The sequence below is a fragment of the Populus nigra genome, chromosome 17 (assembly GCF_951802175.1).
Source record: "Populus nigra chromosome 17, ddPopNigr1.1, whole genome shotgun sequence".
Taxonomy (NCBI): Eukaryota; Viridiplantae; Streptophyta; class Magnoliopsida; order Malpighiales; family Salicaceae; genus Populus; species Populus nigra.
The window spans coordinates 6301383-6323910 of NC_084868.1; the positions used below are offsets into that span (position 1 = coordinate 6301383).

At 34.3% G+C, this 22528-nt stretch overlaps 2 protein-coding genes across 3 annotated transcripts; one reads left to right on the forward strand and one right to left on the reverse strand.

The window, feature by feature from the left end:
- The first annotated feature begins 488 nt into the window (after positions 1–488).
- Positions 489–7366, forward strand: LOC133677242 (ABC transporter B family member 1). Of its 2 annotated transcripts, XM_062099155.1 has the most exons (10): positions 489–1081; positions 1197–1251; positions 1359–1534; positions 1647–1847; positions 1978–2237; positions 2334–2650; positions 2829–3052; positions 4277–4650; positions 4784–5498; positions 5876–7366. In XM_062099155.1, exons 1-10 carry the CDS (start codon positions 596–598, stop codon positions 7124–7126), a joined length of 4059 nt encoding a protein of 1352 aa, XP_061955139.1. In that variant the 5' UTR covers positions 489–595; the 3' UTR covers positions 7127–7366. The 2 variants fall into 2 exon arrangements, with proteins under 2 accessions (XP_061955139.1, XP_061955140.1); XM_062099156.1 differs by lacking the exon at positions 489–1081 and having other exon boundaries at positions 1223–1251; positions 1341–1534.
- A 4118-nt stretch (positions 7367–11484) lies between these two features.
- On the reverse strand, positions 11485–12600 carry LOC133676958 (uncharacterized). Its single transcript, XM_062098781.1, has 4 exons — positions 12442–12600; positions 12234–12351; positions 12084–12146; positions 11485–11950 (listed from the first exon to the last, which is right to left on the reverse strand). Exons 1-4 carry the CDS (start codon positions 12524–12526, stop codon positions 11848–11850), a joined length of 369 nt encoding a protein of 122 aa, XP_061954765.1. The 5' UTR covers positions 12527–12600; the 3' UTR covers positions 11485–11847.
- Positions 12601–22528: the final 9928 nt, after the last annotated feature.

Here is a 22528-nt window from a genome sequence, read left to right on the forward strand (position 1 = left end):
TCTCTTAGGTCCCAAGGACCAACAACCTTTTTGCTTCTTTGTCACTGCTTCTGTGATCTTCCACTTGCTTTTCTAGTTTTATTTTTAGTTATTATTTATAATTTTTTATTTATAAATTAACACACATAGTGCTTAATTTATTTGATTATGAGTATACATAATTTTTTTTATTTTCTTTTTGATTTTTTGAACTATACAAACATGTTAAAAAAACCTATATATATTAATTTTTTTTAACCCGCAGTAAATATCGGGTGAAGCATGTAGTATAATGTATAATGCGTGAAAGATGACTTGTGAATAACAAATACAAGAGTAAAAGGCAAAAGAAAGAAAAAGCCCTTTACCAGTATCTGCTTTGGATACAAGGTAGGAGAAGAAGATGAGAGACAAAGAAATAGTAACAATCAAGTAAGAAACATGACTTAAGAGAGGGTAAAAGAAAAGAAAAGAAAAAAGAAAAGACTTGAGAGAGAGAGAAAATAAAAGAACATAAGCACAAAAGCCAGATAGCGCGAGGTAATAAAGAGGAGAGAAGGAGCTGGGTTTGTCTGTTCAATAAAGCTAGGTAGCTAGCAAGTGATAATTTTTGCAAATGTCACAAGAGTCTCTAGAGATAAAGACGATTGAACAATGGAAATGGTCAGAAATGCAAGGCCTTGAGCTCGTGTCTGAGCCTCCTCCTGATCCCTCTTCTCACTCCCACCCCTTTAAAATCACACCAACAACACCAAGTCTAACATTAAACACAAACTCAACGGACCAACTACAACAGCAACGACAACAAAGTGTAGTTGAGAGAAGAGAAATGGAAAGTACAGAGCCAAAGAAAGGTGGGACTTCTAGTAGTGGTGGTGGTGGTGGCAAAGGAGAGAAGCCGGGTGATGTGACTCTAGTTGGATTTGGAGAGCTGTTTAGATTTGCTGATGGTTTAGATTATGTGTTGATGGGAATTGGGTCAATGGGTGCATTTGTCCACGGATGTTCTTTGCCTCTCTTTCTTCGGTTCTTTGCCGATCTTGTTAACTCTTTTGGCTCTAACGCCAATAACATGGATAAGATGATGCAAGAGGTTTTGAAGGTACTTAATTCAAACAAACAATTCATGAAAAGTACTAATAAGCAGCATCCTTGTTCATGTTAACATATTGACAAATGTGAACAATAATGTAACTTTGTGGTTTTGAGTTTTGCAGTACGCATTTTACTTTCTTATCGTTGGTGCTGCCATTTGGGCATCGTCATGGGCAGGTAGGTTCTGTTGCAGTTGCCTAGTTTGTTTTGATATTGGTTTCTATTGTTTGGATATGCTAATGAACAATAATGGAATTGAAAGAAAGCTTGAGTTTTGGATGCAGAAATATCATGTTGGATGTGGACTGGAGAGAGGCAATCAACAAAGATGAGGATCAAGTACCTAGAAGCAGCGTTAAACCAGGACATTCAGTACTTTGACACCGAGGTTCGGACCTCAGACGTTGTTTTTGCCATTAACACTGATGCAGTGATGGTCCAAGATGCCATTAGTGAGAAGGTAAAAACTGAACAAGAACAACTCTGTTTCATCATTCCTAATTACCCCCTCCCCCCCTTTTTGTCTAAAATTGTCTTACGTCGTCTTTTTTTTTTTTTTGGTTTTTGTGCAGCTGGGTAATTTTATTCACTATATGGCAACATTTGTTTCTGGATTTGTGGTGGGTTTCACCGCTGTGTGGCAATTGGCACTGGTTACTCTGGCAGTGGTTCCCCTCATAGCTGTGATTGGAGCCATCCACACCACCACATTAGCCAAACTCTCTGGCAAGAGCCAAGAAGCTTTATCACAGGCTGGAAACATTGTAGAGCAGGTATCAAAAAATTGCAACTTTACTCTGTGATTTAGTTTCAAATTGTAGAAGATTGGAGCTCAAGTTACTTCGTGAGAATCTTTCCCGGTTGTATTGTATGGGTGTTTGCTAATTTGAAGCCAAATTGCAGACAATAGTCCAAATTCGGGTTGTTTTGGCATTTGTTGGGGAATCAAGAGCATTACAAGCCTACTCGTCGGCTTTGAAGGTCGCTCAAAGGATCGGTTACAAGAGTGGATTTTCTAAGGGAATGGGATTAGGTGCAACTTACTTTGTAGTTTTCTGTTGCTATGCGCTTCTTCTCTGGTATGGAGGTTATCTTGTTAGACATCGTTACACCAATGGAGGTCTAGCCATAGCTACCATGTTTGCAGTCATGATTGGAGGATTGTAAGCCCTTGATTTCACTCATGTAATGAAGTATAATATTTTGATACATTTATCAAATCAAATCTTGATTTGGCTAAATTTTTATTTGATTGGCAGAGGTATAGGACAAGCTATCCCTAGCATGGGTGCATTTGCCAAAGCAAAAGTTGCAGCTGCAAAAATTTTCCGAATAATTGATCATAAGCCGGCTATTGATCGAAACAGTGAATCTGGGATAGAATTAGAGGCAGTTACTGGGCTTGTGGAGCTCAATAATGTAGATTTTGCATACCCATCAAGGCCCGACGTTCGAATTCTGAACAATTTTTCACTTAATGTCCCAGCTGGAAAGACCATAGCTTTGGTTGGCAGCAGTGGCTCTGGTAAAAGCACTGTAGTCTCACTCATTGAGAGATTCTATGATCCCAACTCAGGTAAATTGTGCTATATTTTCATTCTTGGTAAATAAACTAGAGTAGACAATTACATCTTGTGAAAAATGTCAATGTTTAAATTGACAGAATTAATGTATAACTGCCAACTGAAGTAAAGTACATGTGGATCTGAAAGTTTTAGCACAAGTGTTCTATTAATAAAACAAAGTTTTTGCAGGACAAGTACTGCTAGATGGGCATGACATCAAGACTTTAAAGCTGCGATGGTTGAGACAACAGATAGGGCTTGTTAGCCAAGAGCCTGCCTTGTTTGCAACAACCATCAAGGAAAATATACTACTGGGAAGGCCTGATGCAGATCAAGTTGAGATCGAAGAAGCCGCCAGAGTTGCAAATGCCCATTCATTCATTATCAAGCTACCTGATGGCTTTGACACTCAGGTAAGTTGGTTTTAAATATGCTGTGGCCTGTGAATATTGGGGGTAAGAAATTGACAATGGGTACTTAACCAACTAGGTTGTCTAACCTTGTTAAGTACCTATTTAACTTGCTGTCATAATTATCTATTTTCTTTACACATTTGGAATAATTGAACTTAAATCCCTTGAGTAAATTTGAATCAAATCCTTTAAGAAAGAAATAACAACTGAACTAACCCTCTGCAAGGTAAAATACTTGACTTTGTGGCAGGTGGGGAAACTAGTTCGTTCAAGAATGTGAAATGAAATGATAGATCCTGACAGGTGGCCAGTGGAGATCACAGTAGTTGGATTTATTTTTTATGCCATATAATTTGCCACTTCTATACAGTACAGTATTAAAAGATTGAATGATTTATTTGGTCAACAAACTCAGCCTAACATTGTCGGATTTCTTATTAGAAGTCAATGTGGGAATGCGTTTTGGTCAGGCATGCATTTGATAGAAGTAACATGATATAGTCAACATTGCATGTGCAAATGTAAGGTTTTATATGCTTATGCAGAAATAAAGAGGAAATAAACTTGGAGAGAGGATATATCAAGAAGAAGGCAATATTAAAATAAAAATAAACGAAAGGCATGATGTCATCATTAAATATGTCAGTCTAATCCCCAGGGAAATAAAGAATTCTCGAGTCTTTACAAAACTCCACTACATTAGAAGGCCAATAAGAATCTCCATGATGTTGACGTTGGAGGTAGATAATTACTTGAAGACAACAAGTGGGAAGACATAGCTGAGAGAAGAATGAAATAATATTCATGAAGAAATTACTTGTTTGAATACTAGTTAATCAGCAAACTATAAGCTACACAATATCTTTCAAGGGAAAAAAAAAAGAATTAACATTAGCATATCACTGGCAAGAAAGTGTTAATTTACAACGGACCCAGGGAAAAATTCGAAGAAATAAACTAAAGGAAAATTCTGTCAATGTCCCTATGCTGATACAATTATGCCTGAAAAGGTAATCACATTATGCTCTGACCAGTTGGTGAGTAATTGCATGAAAATAGAATTATCAAATATTTTTCTCCAATCCAGTCTTATTTTGGAATATGATTTCTCAATTATTTGTTTCTTTTTTCTACTTTTATTGGAATCATTGGCAATTGATAAAAAGTCATGTAGAAATTCAACAGAGCATACAGCACTTGTTTTAAATGATTTGAAAATTGCAGGTAGGTGAGAGAGGACTGCAGCTTTCTGGAGGGCAGAAGCAGAGAATAGCTATAGCCAGGGCTATGTTGAAAAACCCAGCAATTTTGCTTTTAGACGAGGCAACAAGTGCTTTGGATTCCGAGTCAGAAAAGCTTGTGCAAGAGGCCCTTGACAGGTTCATGATTGGTAGGACTACTCTTGTCATTGCCCATCGGCTCTCCACCATACGCAAGGCTGACCTTGTCGCTGTACTCCAGCAGGGTAGTGTTAGTGAAATAGGAACTCATGATGAGCTCATTGCTAAAGGAGAAAATGGTGTGTATGCTAAGCTCATCAGAATGCAGGAGATGGCACATGAAACAGCTCTAAACAATGCCAGAAAGAGCAGTGCAAGGTAGGTTCCATCAATTTATTCCTCATTTGAATATTTGATCATTCTAATTTGGTATGTCTTTTGTTCCTAAAACATGCAAATGTTGTTATGGACAAGCCTTTAGTTTGCCACTTAATGCTGTTCTTTATTGCAGGCCTTCTAGTGCCAGGAACTCTGTAAGCTCACCAATAATCACCCGTAATTCCTCATATGGCCGATCACCATACTCACGAAGGCTTTCTGACTTTTCTACCTCTGATTTTAGTCTCTCCCTCGATGCCTCATTCCCCAATTATCGACTTGAAAAGCTTGCTTTCAAGGAGCAAGCTAGTTCCTTCTGGCGCCTTGCAAAGATGAATTCTCCTGAATGGGTCTATGCCTTGGTTGGTTCTATTGGGTCTGTTATTTGTGGCTCCCTTAGCGCCTTCTTTGCATATGTTCTCAGTGCTGTACTCAGCATCTATTATAATCCGAACCATGCTTATATGAGCAGAGAAATTGCAAAATACTGCTATTTGCTAATCGGGCTCTCATCAGCTGCACTGATATTCAATACACTACAGCATTCCTTTTGGGATATTGTGGGAGAAAACCTTACAAAACGAGTAAGGGAGAAAATGCTGACAGCAGTGCTAAAAAATGAAATGGCATGGTTTGATCAGGAAGAAAATGAGAGTGCTAGGATTGCAGCAAGATTGGCTCTCGATGCAAACAATGTCAGATCAGCCATTGGAGACAGAATTTCAGTGATTGTACAGAATACAGCACTCATGCTAGTTGCTTGCACTGCAGGGTTTATTTTGCAGTGGCGCCTTGCTCTTGTCCTCATTGCTGTCTTCCCTTTGGTTGTTGCAGCCACTGTTCTACAGGTTTGTTTCTCTGACCAGTTCTTCAGTAATGTCACTTGTAATCAGATTATTGAGAAGCTACTGTCAACAGTAAATTGTTCACTCGATCTTGGCTTTTGGTAACAATACTGAAAGAATTATGTAGGAGGGAAATGATATGTTTTAGAGATAGAAATATTGATTCCTTTTTTGATCATCTTATGATTCATCAGAAGAGTTCTATACATTCATAGACAAATCCAAATGGGTTTATGATGTTTCATACGTTAAATGTGGTTTTCATTTTCTGTAAAAGCCAGATGTGATCTAAAATTTTCATCTCTTATGTTAGGTGTGTGAAATAATTCACTTTAATTAAATTTTTCTGAAATTTTTTTTTTGGCTCTGATTGTTAACAGAAAATGTTCATGAATGGTTTCTCGGGAGACCTAGAGGCTGCCCATTCGAAGGCTACACAACTGGCTGGAGAGGCCATAGCCAATGTGAGGACTGTTGCTGCCTTCAATTCAGAGGCAAAAATAGTGGGTCTTTTCTCTTCCAATCTTGAAACACCTTTACGGCGTTGCTTTTGGAAGGGACAGATTGCAGGAAGTGGATTTGGGATAGCACAGTTTTCTCTTTATGCTTCCTATGCTCTTGGTCTTTGGTATGCATCCTGGCTTGTGAAGCATGGAATCTCTGATTTCTCTAATACAATTCGAGTTTTTATGGTCCTCATGGTCTCTGCCAATGGTGCAGCTGAAACTTTAACCTTGGCACCTGACTTCATTAAGGGTGGTCGAGCCATGCGCTCAGTCTTCGACCTACTTGACCGCAAAACTGAAATTGAACCTGATGATCCAGATGCCACCCCAGTTCCTGACCGTCTTCGTGGAGAAGTTGAACTAAAGCACGTTGACTTTTCTTATCCCACTCGCCCTGATGTTCCAATTTTCCGTGACCTTAATCTTCGTGCACGTGCTGGGAAAATTCTTGCCCTTGTGGGTCCTAGTGGATGTGGCAAGAGCTCTGTCATTGCTCTCATACAGAGATTCTATGAGCCATCATCCGGGCGTGTGATGATTGATGGAAAGGACATTAGGAAATATAATCTCAAGTCCCTGAGGAAGCACATTGCAGTAGTCTCTCAAGAGCCGTGCCTGTTTGCTACTACCATTTATGAAAATATTGCTTACGGGAATGAGTCAGCAACTGAGGCTGAAATTATTGAAGCCGCTACTTTGGCCAATGCTGATAAGTTCATATCTTCATTGCCAGATGGGTACAAAACATTCGTAGGGGAGAGGGGAGTTCAGTTATCCGGTGGACAGAAGCAAAGAGTTGCCATTGCCCGGGCTTTAATAAGGAAGGCTGAGCTTATGCTACTTGATGAAGCAACAAGTGCACTAGATGCAGAATCTGAGACGTCTGTACAGGAAGCTCTGGACCGTGCTTGCTCGGGAAAGACCACAATTGTTGTTGCTCATCGGTTATCAACTATAAGGAATGCCCATGTCATTGCTGTAATCGATGATGGTAAAGTAGCAGAGCAAGGATCCCACTCGCATCTATTGAAAAATTATCCTGATGGGTCTTATGCCCGCATGATACAGTTACAAAGGTTCACACATAGCCAAGTCGTTGGAATGACATCAGGATCAAGTTCCTGAACTAGACCTAAAGATGATGGAGAGAAGGAAGGCTAGTATGGTTAAAGAGAAAACACCAGTAACAGGAGTACATCCCATACAACCCCATGTGATTTTTTTGGGTTTTTGTTTCGATTTTAATGTTATGGTATAGTGGTATAGTATGTGTATCATCTTTTTTTTTTTACCACAGATTTGCTAATCTTATGAATCTTTCTAAGGAAATGACAACGATGAATACTCCAGCAAGATTAAAATTCATGGAAGCATCCTTTGAGCATTTGGTTTGTCGCCCATGCTTTAACAAAAGACGCATAATGGCCAGAAACATACCCAGTGTTGGAAAATAATTGAGAGAGGTGTGTCAAGGCATTCCCTGCGTGTTGATGTACGATGAGGACATGTAATATCGAATACAAATGTGTCCGAACTTGTAATGGAATCATGCATGGAATCCTGATTATATTTGCTACAATGATCAATGAGCTGTGTCTTTGTAATTACGCCGCAAGGGGTATCCTGAATGTTAGGATTCCATCACTTTCCGACACTGATAAAAAGGAAAAGGAGGACCCGAATGGCAATGAATCATGTAGACCTCAATACTAATAACGTGTTGGAAAATTATACATCACAACCCAAACTTTAAGGTGATGAGCTCTTGGCGATTCAAAATCATCCAATCTTGAGCTCAATAGGATGCGTATCTATTTATGATTTGGCTTGTGGGGAACGAAATTATTGAGCGTCGAAGTTCACATGGAGGGGGGTTGCGTTTGTGTCATTTGAGTTTTGAAGGACAAGATAGAAGCAAGAGTGAAAGAAGAAACAGGACAAATACTCCAAAAAATGGACCTGAATGAAATCAGTAAATCATGCACCTTCAACCATTAGTAGAAGCTGGTGGTGGTGGATAAGCGTTAGAGAAAAGTTTAGGATATGGCATTTGGAAAATGACAGCAAGGGAGAGGAAAGCGTTAGATCATGGCTTCATGGGATGCTACGTCTCTGTGTTCTTTGTGTGGGTCATACCTAATCTCTTTGCATTAAAGAAACATATGGATGTTAAGTGGCGACAGACGGGCTTTAATGGTGCACTTATTTTCAAGTGCTCAAGATCTGTATTTTGCTTGTGGAGTGACATTGGGTGATGACACTCTGTAAAGTGCTGACAACAAGTCTACAACTGCTGCTTCTTGTCCGAACTGGAAGTTGCAAATACTTAAAACAATGGAAGGGACAAGAATACCTGAAAGATATGATAGCAATCTTCTCGGCTCTGCTACAGTGAACTGCTCATAAAGAGGTCAAAATGATTTTGCATTCAGGATTCAGGTGATACATCCATCTGGCTGCAGCATGCGCTGTTCTCTGTAAAGATTTCTTTTTTCCTCTTATACCGTTCGAGTGTCCATTGGTCTTACAATTATTACTTCACTGCAAAGGTCTTCTTAGTGTGACAGTGGATGTAGCAGACACACCCAACCCACCTTGCATTTGAATACAAAAGCAATCCACCGAAAGGCACTACCAGAAAGTATATATGAGACAGAAATATTAAGAACCAAAAGAAAAGAAAACCTAATGTTATCAAGATTTCCGAGTTCTACCTAACCTTATAAAAATGATAGGACTTTGGTAGCTCATATCTTCAGGGGCAAAGCTGCTGTTTCTACTAACAGAAACCAATACTGTGACCTTCCACCTTTCCCTTATTGATTGAAAGAAAACGCAATAAACCCAAATAAAATAAGAAATTCATGCAATTGAAAGAGGTTTACTGTCAACCTATAAACTCAAGGGATGATACCTAATTGGCTATATAGCATATGTATGCCATTTAGATTTCTAGCTTTCACCTTACAGAAAAGGGCAATGCTAGCTAGCAACAATTTGCTCTGACACTCTCTCCTGGACATTTGCTTATTCAGAAAAAAAAAAAAACCTTGATCACAGCTTTAACTTGTTTTTCCGGTTTTAAAGTAAGGGATAACTGCTAAACACAAATTTCTTGATATTTTTTATAATTATGGAAGCTATCCCCGTTCACGTCCTCTCCAGGAAATATTTTGTTCGAGAAAATCCTTCATTTGCAGATCATTTGACAATCACCAAAGACGGGAGAATCAGTCCTTTTTTTTCTTTCTTTTTGTTTGATAAACGAAATTGAGCTCTGAAACATTTGCAGATGCATTTCACGTGTCCTGTTTGCAGGCTCTTGTGCTATTTTTCTGCTCCGTATGCTCTTCAATGCCTTTCCAAAGGCAATTTGCCAAATGTTGATTATCTGTTGCTGCAAACACATAATAAATTCTAATGACCCCATCATTAAACACATTCTCTCTTTTGAATGCTTCTGTTATGGTTTCAAATCTATGATCAGTAATAACTATGTTTTAATAACCCATTATCTACTGCCTTTGTTTTCTATTTTATGAATTTAAACAAAGTAATTAATTCAAAAGCCAAAAATAGCTGAAAACAAAACCAAATTTTAAAAATCGTTGTTTATTGGTGGTGCCTCCCTTGCACCTATCCATTCTTCACAAAATTGTTGACACTTTCAATTAGGAAAGTGGAGGTGAAATTCTTGCAATTGTCGTAGAGTACTAGCAGAGGAGGTAAAGCTATGCGGGAATTCAAAAAGGAATCAAAATTTGCATCTAGCGTCCATGTCATACTACTTGAGGAGGACGAAAGAGAACGAGACTGGAATCTTTATGGGTGGATTACTGGTTTGGCTAAACAAAATATAACATAAATAAAGTGCTTGACATGAGAGAGAAGGAGCGTCAAAATTGAGTTTTTTTTTTTTTCAAGCTAACACGGATTGGTAAAAGTTTTGAAAAAATAGAATACGATGTAAAAGTTTTGGAAAAATAACATCTTTTATAACTCCAGGCATTTATTCTTGTTGCCCCTCATTGAATTTTCTTATTTTGTGTGCGCTTTTGGTCCAAGCAGTTCAGTCACAAAAAGTTTCTTCATGAATTTCCAGTAATCACCATAAAGTGCAGTGATAAATCCCGAGGTTCCATAAGGTAACTCATAAACAAATTTAAAGCAAATGTTGGGCGAGACGAAAAGGCAAGATCATTGATCTGGAAGATCTCTGTTGCCATGGATGCTGATGATACGAGAAGACAATGCGAAGGGCCCAGTCGGAGATAGAGGAGAGGGCCATATTAATTTGGAGGAGAGATTGTAGAAACATTTGTACAAGGCAAGAGTGAAGAGGTGGAGGTGACCAATCACTGGAAGAGCTGGTGGGCTTGGAGGAAGGTGGAGTTTGGTGTTGGTTGTTGCTTTGGTGAGCTTCTTGAAGATGAACTGGGGGAGAATGGTTAAGATCATGCAGAAGAGCAAGAAGATGTAATTATTAATGTGGATGTAAAGTATTCATGTCAATAATCGAGGCCATCGTTATAGCATATAAATGGCTGGTTATAACCCACTATTTCTATTAGCGATTCGTTACTAACAGTTACGTAACCAGCAAAACAAGTTATGGGTTGTGTTCAAGTTTCACAAGCAGACGAGACATTCACTTTGCCTACTTAGCCGACAACTACCGGAAGTGAAGAATTCACATTCATGTGCAGATTGCTTTTGAAAATGTTATACTTTCCTTTCCTGTTTCTCACGTTCCAACAAATTAACAAAATCCTAAAACTAAAGTTGGGCGCATATGAATGGGGCTGACGAGCAGCTTAATAATCAGTGAAGGGTTTGCTCCCTCTAAAATTTCGCCTCTTCTACCATCTCCACTGGGGCAAAACTCCACGACACACAATTAGCCCATTTCACTTAAAATCTCTTGTGATCTCTAAGTGCCTTTTTTTCTTTTTAATGATACACCAAGGCAAATTAAAGCACACATCTCAAAGTGCAGGCTTTAGGTATTGGGGACTATAAAGGAAGTTGAGGTATGATCCCAACTCGTAAAAATACATAAACCACTTATATTAGATTCTAAGAAAAGGTACCCGGCACAGTCACAAAAAGTCGCACAACGGGGTACTTTCAGACCTGGTGGTGTATGAAAACAGTTTCTGCTGACGCAGTTAATACCTTCTGTTTAGAATTCCCTGTCAAGTTATTAACCATTATAAAATGAAAGAACTTACTTGAATGGTAGTCAACCAATAACCTGTGTCATCCATCTGAAACATAACAGCCAACTTATCATCTATAGCAATTTTTGCTTCCCTTTGTTTTTGCCAGATACACTGAACTTGGCTAATTAATGACTGGCCATAAACATACAATAAGCTAGGCCAGAAAAACAGAAAACACTTGCAAAACAGTTAAAGGCAACATGCTGGGAAACCCCAATTAGTTCCAACAAGGACCTTAGGAAGTGGATTATGACTCAGTAGTAGATGAAACAGGCAAATTCAAAATCGCTAACACTTTACATTGTCTTTCAACAGTTCTGTTATATCTTCAAAACAATCAATATACCCAGATGTAAATCCACATAACATGAATTGGCAAAGGTATTTGATCTTCCCTTCAAATGTAAGGTTGAAATCCCTATTTCCCACAACTATCAAACTATCAGATGTATATAATAAGCAGAGTAGACCGTGAAGAAAGCTAGCTACCATTACTTTAGCAGCAATACATAAAACTGCCACTAGAAAACCATTGTTACAAAACAAATATCCTCCATCCAATGGAGGCCTGCTTAAACTCATCTGTCATCTAAACATATGCATCAGCAACGAACCAAAAGCTGATCACATAGACATAAGCTTAAGACCATTATCTGGGGCACCCATCCCGGCAGCTAAGTCAGCATCAAGTTGAGTATGCGGTGCAGGTCCCATCATTTGCTTTACACTGCATTCAGCAAAAGTAACATCAGACTATATATATCCTATCCACTATTTTAAAGACAATTAAAGTAGACAAATCTGTTGAGGTTCTTCTTGGTTATCTCCAGGAATAAACAAGACATCAGAGGAAAACTGACCGCTTCTTGTGACGTTTGGTCTTGAAGTGCTCGTCCCTCACACTCACATTAGCAAAGTAACGGCTGCCCAAATTAGTTTTAAAAGAAAAGCTGAGCAACCAAAGCAGAGCAGCAAATTTGTAAAAAAGCAAAAAAAAATCTTTTACATACTCGCAGTGCAGACAGTAATATTGGCCCATGCCAGGTAAATCCTCGTCAAGAGGCAACGTTGCCTCCTTCATCTCCCCGTCAGGCTTTTGCTGCAGCTCCTCATATACCGCATCGTCGCGTGAATCAAAATTATCAAGTCAAGGAATTTCAAGAGAACAAATATGTGTATATATATATATATATTAAGACAAATTAATAATAAGGATATCTTTGAGTAGAAATTTTGAGCGCCGAGCCGTCTTGTGAGAGTATCTTCTCTTCTTCACCTTCCTGCTTGGACACTTGCCTCCCATTTTCTTTTAGGGTTTTGATTTATGGGGGAAAGAGAGATTGAACTGCTCTTTATAGCGAACACTGTAACCGACGTCGTTTTAGCCTCCGCTCATCCTTTATTGATTAATAGAAAAAATTACCCTCCTATCTTATAGTGGAGTCCGAGTTTAAAAAAATTACCATTTGCATAAAAAATTACTTTGGTGAGTGTATAACATTTTACCGACGTCGTTTTACATGATTTCTTCTCCTTTTCTTTTCAAACTACAAAAGCACAAGCAACTTGTTTTCCTTTCAACACATTGAAAGAGTTTAGTTGCATAATTTGGCGAGAGAGAGAGAGAGAGACTAAAATAGGGCTACCTTATGATTCAAACAAACCTGAAAGTCAATAGATACTTGAGCCCTCAAATGTCATTTGATTCAGGGAATAAAAAGTCAGAATTATTTTTCCAGGTGTAAACTACCAAAAACAACCTCCATAAAGATATTAGATATTCAGAAGAAGGATATTCAAGAATCACCTAGAAGAGAAGAGATTGTGCAAGGCTATTATTCTCCAGGTAGTTGTAAACTAAAATTCTATGATTTCCTTCTACACAAGAACCATATAACTTAACTAAAATTTCAAGGACTATCTCTAACATTGTTTTAATCTCTGCTAAGAATCCTGACACCCCTTGTCTCAGTAGAAGGTTGACGAGAGAGAGAGAGAGAGAGAGAGAGAGAGAGAGAGAGAGAGAGAGAGAGAGAGCAAAACAATCACGTTGAAACACAAATCAATTTTAATAGTAATTTTATTCTTTGATTTGGGAAAAATTAGACTATCTGTCGAAGAAAGAGATAGAATTGAAGAGACAAAGTAGTTTGACATATATGACTCCTTTGTTTGGCAAAAAAATAATTTTTTAAAAATAATTTTTTAAATTTTTTTTTATGTTTATTTACCATTAGAAAAATTAGTCAATAGAAAATACTTTCCAATTAAAAAAATTTTGGCTTAGTTTTCAAGAAAATGTTTTCCTTTAATTTTGGACAGAAAACACTTTCCGAAAGTTGTGAAAATTTAGAAATGTCATATTATTTGCTGATTATATCAAATTTGATCCTCAAACTTTTGATTGCTATATATATTTTGTTTTGAATATTTTTTTTAATTTCATCCCTTAGAATTTAATTTTTATATTAACTTTGGTTCTTATTTTTATAATTGTTATTTTCTTTTCTCTTATCATTTTTTAATTGAAATTTTTTATCTATCAAATTTGGTCCTCATTCTTTTGATTGTTACTTATTTTATTTGAAATAATTTATAAAATGATAATTATTATTATTTTAATTTTTTCATCTGTCAATTTTTTTATTTGTTAGATTTGATCTCTATTATTTTGATTAATTATTATTTATTTTATTTGAGATAATTTATGAAATTATATTTTTTTTAATTTCATTCTCATTCAACTTTTTAATTTGTAAGATTTGTTTTTCATTATTTTAATAAACTTGAAAAAATAAAAAATTAATAAGTTATTTTTCAGCTCATTTTCCATGACATAACCAAACACTAAAAAGTGTATTCCAACTTATTTTTCATTACACTACCAAATATCGAAAAATAATTTACTTTTCCGGAATTCACTTTAAAATAAAACTAATTTCCAGTAAACAAACGGGGTCTTAATGTTTTTAATTATTAAAATATATACAAGGATATTGTGGTTATTTTATTATATTAAAAAATTGTTTTTGTTCTAGATTGTAAATTATAATTTTTTAAAACTTTATAAGAAAGTGTAATTATAATTAAATTATAGGATGCTAAAGGTAATTTCCCCTTTAATTTATAATCCTCGTATACTTTGTTTAAATGAGATTTAACCAAAACATTATGTATAAATCCTCATGTTGCTTCAAATCAGTATAATTTTGTTTTTGTTTTTATTTATTAAAGTATCAATCCTATTTTACATACAATACAATTAGTTTCAAATTCTTTTATCATTTGGAATTGTTTTTGGCTTATGGTCATGGTCCCACTTCACTACAACCTGGATAAAAAAATTACAGACATTGACAATGCTTTTTATATCATTACATGAGTTAATATTTTCTTAGTATACTTGATCACGTGATTATTGTTGACCAGAATTAGCATGTCATAAATATAAAAAACATATAATGACATAACCTTAATCTTTGTATTTATATAAATACATTTATCAACTTCATTGATTTTCATGTCATTTTTTAATAGCTTACATCAAACCATATAATGACTTGACAAGTTTATAGATTTTATTTTCTTGTTCATTAACAACAAACCTCTAGAGTTGTTCCATATAAACCTTTTCTTCTGAGTCACCATTTAAGAAAGGTATTTTTCATTCATTTAATGAATTTCAAGCTTTTTAATAGTTATTATAAATATTAATATTCATATGAAAGTTATTCTTGATATAAGTGAATATATATCAAAATAATCTACATCTTCTTGTTATCTAACTTTTTTCCCAACAAGTCTAACTTTGCGAAAATTACCATAAGCTTTCATATTTCTTTTGAAGATCCATTTATGGGTAATGGTTTACCGAGAGGAAGATCTACTAGTTCTCATGTATGTTTATTTATAATGGATTCTATTTCATTATCGAATGCCTTCTTGTAATAAGAAGCTTCAAGACGTGACATTGCCTTGGAATATGTCTAAGGTTCATTTTCTAACAAGTATGTTAGAAAATCGGGACCAAATGTTTTGGTTTTTTTTCCCCTTTCACTTCTTATCAACTCAACTTTATCATCTTCTAATAGATGATGGCTACTTAAGCTAGCCCCAATTGTTCTTTTAAGTGAACAATTTTCTTGTGTTTCCTTCTATGGAAACACTTCTTCGAATAATGCAACATTTCTTTATTCCATGATAGTATTATGATGAATATCTTCAATACTTGAATTGATTACAAGAAATTGATATGCAGTGTTATTGTAAGCTTATTTGATAAATACATAATTCACATTTTTAGGGCTCATTTTTATGGGTACTTTATTAATTATATAATTGATAGTTAAAATTGCCTCCCCCAACAAATTATGAGGTGCTCTCGAACTTATTAACATGACATTCATCATTTCTTTTAAAGTGTATTCTTACATCATGCAATGTCATTTTGTTGAGGTGAATAAGAAGTAGTAGTTTGGTGAATAATATCATTTTAGAAAAAGAATTTTCCACCTGTATAACTTTTTATTACCTATATTTTCTTATGAAGTTGGTTTTTAACTTCATTCTTGTAATGTTTAAATATTTTAAGAGCCTCATTTTTGCTTATAAGCAAATAAGTATAACAATACATCGTGCAATCATCTATAAAAGTAATGTAATACTATTTCTCATCTCTAGTTTGCATAAAATTTAAATCACTATTATCCGAGTGAATTAAACTTAGAGGTTCACTACTTCTTTCAATTGAATGACAATAAGTTTTTGTGAATTTTGATTTTATACAAATCTCACACTTATGTTTTTCTAAAAAGTCATACAAGGTAATAAATCAAGATTTATTAACATTTATATAGGTTATAATTCACATGGCCTAAATTGTCATGCCACATATCACAAGACTCAAGCAAATAAAAAGAATATGTATTATTATTATTATCCATGGTTATGATAGTCATTACATTCATTTTTAAAAGGTTATCACTAAAATACCCCTCTCTTACGAACACTTTATCTTTAGAGAATATAAATTTTTCACTCAAAGACCAACTTAGAACTATTTTTGCTTAACAACAATCCAGGCATTAAGTTCATTATAATGTCAACAACATGAAACATATTGTTGAGGCTTATTGGTTTTTTAGAAGTCATGTTCAAAATAACTTTCCCATCACCTAATAACTTGGAGGTTAATGAATTCTTCATGTACAATTATTCATCATTCACTTCTTTATAAGTGAAGAATATCCTTTTCTTAATGCATACATGTCTAGTTGCATTAGTTTCAACCCACCACTAATTAAGACATTTAATCAAATTGACTTCAAAAACAATAATAAACATGTTCATTTCCAAAACTTTATCAACAAGGTAATCAACCTCATTGATATTGACTTCAGTAATCATTATTTTTTTTGGGTTACTTTGTTGAGCCTTATTTTTATAACCTTTGACTAGGTGTCTTGTCTTGTTATAGAAAAAAGATCAATTAAAAGGTTTGACAATACTTTTTCCCTTATTAACAAGCTTTGGCTTTTGGTTTTTATTGTGGAACTTCACCACTAGCTCCACAAAGTTTGCTTTAGAGGCTATACCAAAAGAGTTGGCTTTTTTTTTTTTTTCCAGACAACTTATTATCCTCATTTAGCCTCAAGATGAGGTCTTAAAATCTTATTTCTTTGCTCTTATGCTTAAGCAAATTTTTGAATTCTTTCCAAGATGGTGAAAATTTCTCAATAATTGCAGTCACTTAGAAGGATTCACTTATAAGCATTTCTTTAGCATAGATATCATGCAAAGTGATTTGAAACTCTTGAACTTGACTCATAATGATTCGTAAGTCAACCATCTTAAAATCTAAAAATTTACCGACTTTGAACTTTTCCATACTGAAAATTTCAACCTTGAAGTTTTTGTCCAAAGTTTTCAAAAGTGCCTTTACACTCTTTATTGAACTATACATATTATATTTTTATTGTCCAATGTATTCAAGATGTGGTTCTTACACATGAAATCACCATGATTCCACCATCCAAAGCTACCATAATAATATAATCAATCATATTCATTATTTGACAACTTTGATGCATTTTTTTAAAAGAACCTTTTCAAGTTCAAGGTGGTCACATGAAGCAGCATTTTATGTAGCCATCTCTTAAAGTCTCTCTAGTTAGTATATAGTAATAGGTGGGTATGATTTTTAACTTCCTATTGTTTTCCAATTTGTCACAAGTAACTAGATATGCGATCATTTAATGTTTAGTTCATAATCATGCAAAGCTACAATTTCATTCTAAGCTTGCAATCATAACAAAAGACTAGTATACATACAAAGCAAGTGTTAAATCATACATAAGAGATTGAAACTAACTCCTAATTACAAAAAAATGAAAGAATTGTAGCTCTCGACACAAAACACTATAACAACAACAATGTTTTTCTTTTGTTTTGGTCTCTAGGCTTGTGTATGCTTTGGTTCCTTTATTTATTTTTCTTTTTATTTGGTCATTTGACATTGCTTTTGGTTTGCAAATGGTTTTGGTGATTTATTTTCAATGCTTATGTATAGAGATCTTAAGGTGTCGAGAAAATATAGGTTTGAAAATATTTTTTGAAACAAAATTCAATTTATTTTATTTAGAATAATTAGAGTTTCAAAGATCAAATTTAAAGGTAAAAAACATGTTTAACACCTTTCCCCCCCAAATTCAGGGATTGATTTGCATAGTCAACGAGGAAATTCATGTTCTTTTTATTTTTATATCAGTCTCTTAAATTTAATTTAATTTTCAATTCGATCCCTTTTCATTAGCTTTATTTAAGATTTAACTTGATATTTTATTTTGATTGCCTTGATACTAGGATCTTGCAATATCAGGGGAGATTTACAGTGCTCGGTTGATGCTCAATTTTAAAAAATAAAATAGAATTTGACTCATTTAAAACAATTAATGTTGAAGGACCAAAATCAAAATTATACAAGCATGGGGATTGGGGTCAATGGGCAAGGAAAATAGGTTGGTGTGTGGGTAGCATCCTCATTCTTCAAACAAAGCTTACGATGAATTTTGGCAATCGAATGGTAAATTCTGTGACGATGTTTGAAGCGTTACGCCTCAATCTTCATGGTGGTTCGGTGAGTGTAGGTGAAGCATCTTTGGGCTCTGATGAGTTTTTTTTCTCTCTTCTTTTTTTCTTCTCTTCTCCTTGAGAATCGTGCTGACTTGCCAAAATATAAAGGTCCCCTTCATTTATTTTGTGTATCACATTTGGTCATCATTATTTTGATTGCTATTTATTTTGTTTTGAATTCTTTTTTTGATTGATTTTGTTTTTATTTTTTTCCCTTACTATTTGGTTTCATTTAATTTTTATATCAGACTTAATCCTCGTTCTTTTTATTTATAATTATTTTTTCAATTGATTTTTTTTTCAATTTCATCCCTCCATATTTTGTTTAATTTAATTTTTTATTTCAAATTTGACGCTCATTCTTTTGATTATTATTGTTTTTAATTATTTTTAATTATTTTTTTATTTTATCCTTCCTTATTTAATTGATTGGGGATTTTACTTCGTGGCTTTTTCATGTTTTTCTTTTATGGGGTTAGCCTCAGCCTCATGACCCGAGTCATGAGTTTCAAAGATTATGTTGAGTTAACTTTTGGTGTTTTTTATGTCCTTTTATAATTTTTTTTATTTCATCTTTCAATATAAGGTTGGTTGGGGATTGAGATTCATGATTTAGTTTTACTTTATTTTTTGAAGGGTTTTCTTGATCTCATGTCTTGGATTGCAAGATTAACGGGTTAACCCGGGTTATATTGAATTTTTTTTTTCAGTTTCGCTCTTCAGTATTGGGTTGTATAAGATTTGAGCTTCATTTTTTTATTCAATTTTTTTTCTACGAGGTCATCCTGATCTCAAACTAGTTAGTGTATTTGACAGGTCGACTTGGGCGGACTCAAGTTATTATTTTATAATTTCATCTTTCAACATTTGATTTGCTGGGAATTGAGCTTCAATTTTGTTTCTTTCTGTGGGGTTATCACATTCTCATTTGATTTTTGTTTTGTTATCAAATATTGAGAGGATATCTTTCCATAACATTGACAAGTGTTTATTTTTCAAGTTGATCATTGTATTTTTTTTAGTTTAACTTATTTTAATTTAACTTATTTATTGTCGTTGCCTATTTTTTTAAATCATATTGTTTGGTTAACCGCGCTTATTGAGTTAAGTCAAGTCTCAGATTTTTCTTCTTTAAAAATGCTATCATCGCCTCAACATCCTTTTTTTATGTTGAGAAAAACTTGGCTAGACCCGTAGCGTAGCGCGGGCTGCCAATCTAGTATGCATACTAAAGCATATATTCAAATAATACTTAAAGTAAAAACAAGTAAAGTACTTACTTATTGAAGCTTTTAGAATTTGTTCAAGTTTAAATTTTATTGTTGTCAATGATTAAACCTTTGACCATAAGACTTTATTGCTCCTTAATTGATATAAAAGGATTTTCTTCAATAAGCCTCATAAGATTTCAACAATACCAATTTATTTAAATGCACTCCTAAATAAAGTTCAATAAACAGAAAGAAATTATACTCAATATCTCTCCACCAAGACCGAACATAAGCTTGAGAATAGAAGGAAATAATAAAAGAATAAGTCTAAGAAAAACCAACAAAAAAAGGAATAAACTCAAGAAATTTCATCTGACTTTTTATCAATCCAAAACACCTATTTATAAGACTTGAAAACCAAAACATTAATTTCTTATAATTCATAAATCTTTATAATTCATTAATTATGATGAATGTTCATAATACATGAATGCTCATATATAGTAAAAAATATTTATGAATGTTCATAGTTTATAAATTACTCATAACAATAATCTTTCTCATCGTATTAATTCATATACTAAGACATTTTATGGACTAAAAGAAATCTTCAAATAGGGACTTAATAGTAAATTTTCTTTTATAAACCAAACTTAAGCTCAAACTTATGAGCCTATAAACACGCTTATAAACACATCGTCTAATTCATAAAAATATATTGGGTTTGAAACATTTGATATTTAAATGTTATTTGAGAACAATTTTTCATTTAAAATTCAACATGGTTTTAAATATGAGTGAACCTCAAGTATAATTTTGATCTTAAAAGTCCCATTACGTATTTTATAAACTAATTCCAAAGTTTCCAACACATTTACCCCGAACTATGGTAGTAAAAGCTGGTCCAGGATTTGGAAGACTACTGTCTCAAAAGCATATAATTTTTCTATTTCAAGCTGCTTGGAATTGACAGTTAACCAATGAAGTCCGTTTCCACAGAAATTAACCTTTCTCAGACTTCACTTTGTGCTCGGTGTGGCTGTCAAGTTGAGTCTGTTCATCTTCTTTTTGACAGCTATTGGGCTAGACAGCTTTGGATGAAGCTCCTACCTTCTTCTGAAGTTCCTAATTTTTTCCAGGGTGATACTATGGTTTGGCTGGAATGTAAGAGCAATGGTGGCAGGAATCCTCGCTACTGAATTTGGTTATTTGTTAGTATTAGTTTTTGTTGGACCATATGGAAGGCATGCAATAAGGTAGTTATTGATGGTGTCCTAATTAATATGCCAGAGCAGGTCCGACAAGTAAAGCAAACTCATTCGTGGTTATTCTTTGGCTTTTTCGCTGCCTACAGGGTCTGTTTCTTCTCGTGCTGCTGAGTTGGTGTCCCGGAAAGTCCCCGATGTAGACTGGTGGAAATTAAATGTAGATGGCAGTGTTCTTGCCACTTCGGGAGCAGCTGGTATAGGATGATTGATTCGAGAGCTTTCTGGACAATGGATCACATATTTTTCTTGCTTTAATGGCCCCTCCAGTATCATTTTTGCTGAGCTGCCAAAAACTTGTGGAATCTGATAGTATGGAGGCTATTATTCAGTTTCAAGTTCATGCATGAATTGAGGGAGGGAAATAATTGTGCTGATATTTTTGCTCGTATTGATTCTAGCAGGCCCAACATAGATCAGGTTTGGGATTTTCCTCCCCCGGTTTAAAGGATGCTCTCCAATCTGATGCAGTAGGTGTTATGTTTAACAAAGTGTAGTTTTCCCTATTCTTTCTTCTGTAAAAAAAAATTAATAATAAAATAAAAAAGAACCCTACAACTCTATGTTTGCTATGACTTTACTTCCATGATATATAAAATTTATTATGTAATTAATAGCAAATGATGGACTTAATTATATAATAGCATATGATAGAGTTGTATAATTTGAGAAAATTATAAAACTTATGGTGCATCGTCAATAGTTTTTTTTTAATTTTAATTTTATTTTTAATGTTTTGTTTGTTGAGATTAAACTTGATGAGTTGTTTTAATTTTTTTTTATAGCATTATCACAATTTCAGAACTCGAGTCACAGATTTTATGAGTTAATTCTCTTTTATTATTGATTTTTTTTTAAATTTATCCTTTGATATTTTATTAATTGAGAATTAGGTATCATGATTTGTTTTAATTTGCTTTTTATGAGGTTATTTTTTTGTTTTTTTAATTGATTGTTTTTTTAATTTCATCTTTTAACATCGAGCTAATTAAAAAATAGACTTTATAATTTATGTTGATTTATTTTTTGTGAGATTATTATTATTATCTTATGACAATAGATTAATTTTTTTTTTTGCTATAAAAAAAGTTAGCAATAATTGAATATTATTTTTAATATTAAACAAAATTTAATCCAACATGCAACAGAGTCAAATATCTAAGTAGTATTAATAAATTTGATTAAAAAATGAGAATAAACAGATGATAATCAAATTGGACAGGCCTCGAACTAGTTTAAAACAATTTGTGATGGCAGTTGAACCTATGATAACAAAGAGAAGTTAACTTCGGCCAATATATATATATATTTTTTTAAAAAGGACACAAAAATAAAACAATTGAGAGTAAGGAACCAAATGCACCATCAACAATATTCGAAACAAAGAGAAACAGAACCCTTCTCGAGACTGATATGGTTTCTGACCGGCAGGCTTGAGAAGGGAATAAAGCTGGGAAAAGATAAGCCCTCGGGAAATCGGAGAAAGACACAAACAGAACCTAACCCGCTTAAACCGTCGCCGTGGACTCCAAAGAAGAAACAATGAGTCTCGAGATCTATTATAAACATAAAATCGTAGGGATCTGTGCTTCGGCCAACCCAAAAAAGTGGAGATCACTTTCTTACATGTTCCATCACAATATGCGCCATTGCCGTCCTTTTTTAGGTATATATCTGCCATTGAATTAAAATACAAAT

Coding starts and splice junctions, on each gene's coding strand:
- LOC133677242 (XM_062099155.1), top strand. CDS start 596: ATGTCACAAGAGTCTCTAGAGATAAAGACGATTGAACAATGGAAATGG. Junction 2,238..2,333: donor GCAGTCATGATTGGAGGATT/GTAAGCCCTTGA, acceptor TTTGATTGGCAG/AGGTATAGGACAAGCTATCC. Junction 5,499..5,875: donor TTGCAGCCACTGTTCTACAG/GTTTGTTTCTCT, acceptor GATTGTTAACAG/AAAATGTTCATGAATGGTTT.
- LOC133676958 (XM_062098781.1), bottom strand. CDS start 12,526: ATGGGAGGCAAGTGTCCAAGCAGGAAGGTGAAGAAGAGAAGATACTCT. Junction 12,352..12,441: donor CTCAAAATTTCTACTCAAAG/ATATCCTTATTA, acceptor ATTTTGATTCAC/GCGACGATGCGGTATATGAG. Junction 11,951..12,083: donor ACCAAACGTCACAAGAAGCG/GTCAGTTTTCCT, acceptor TGCTGAATGCAG/TGTAAAGCAAATGATGGGAC.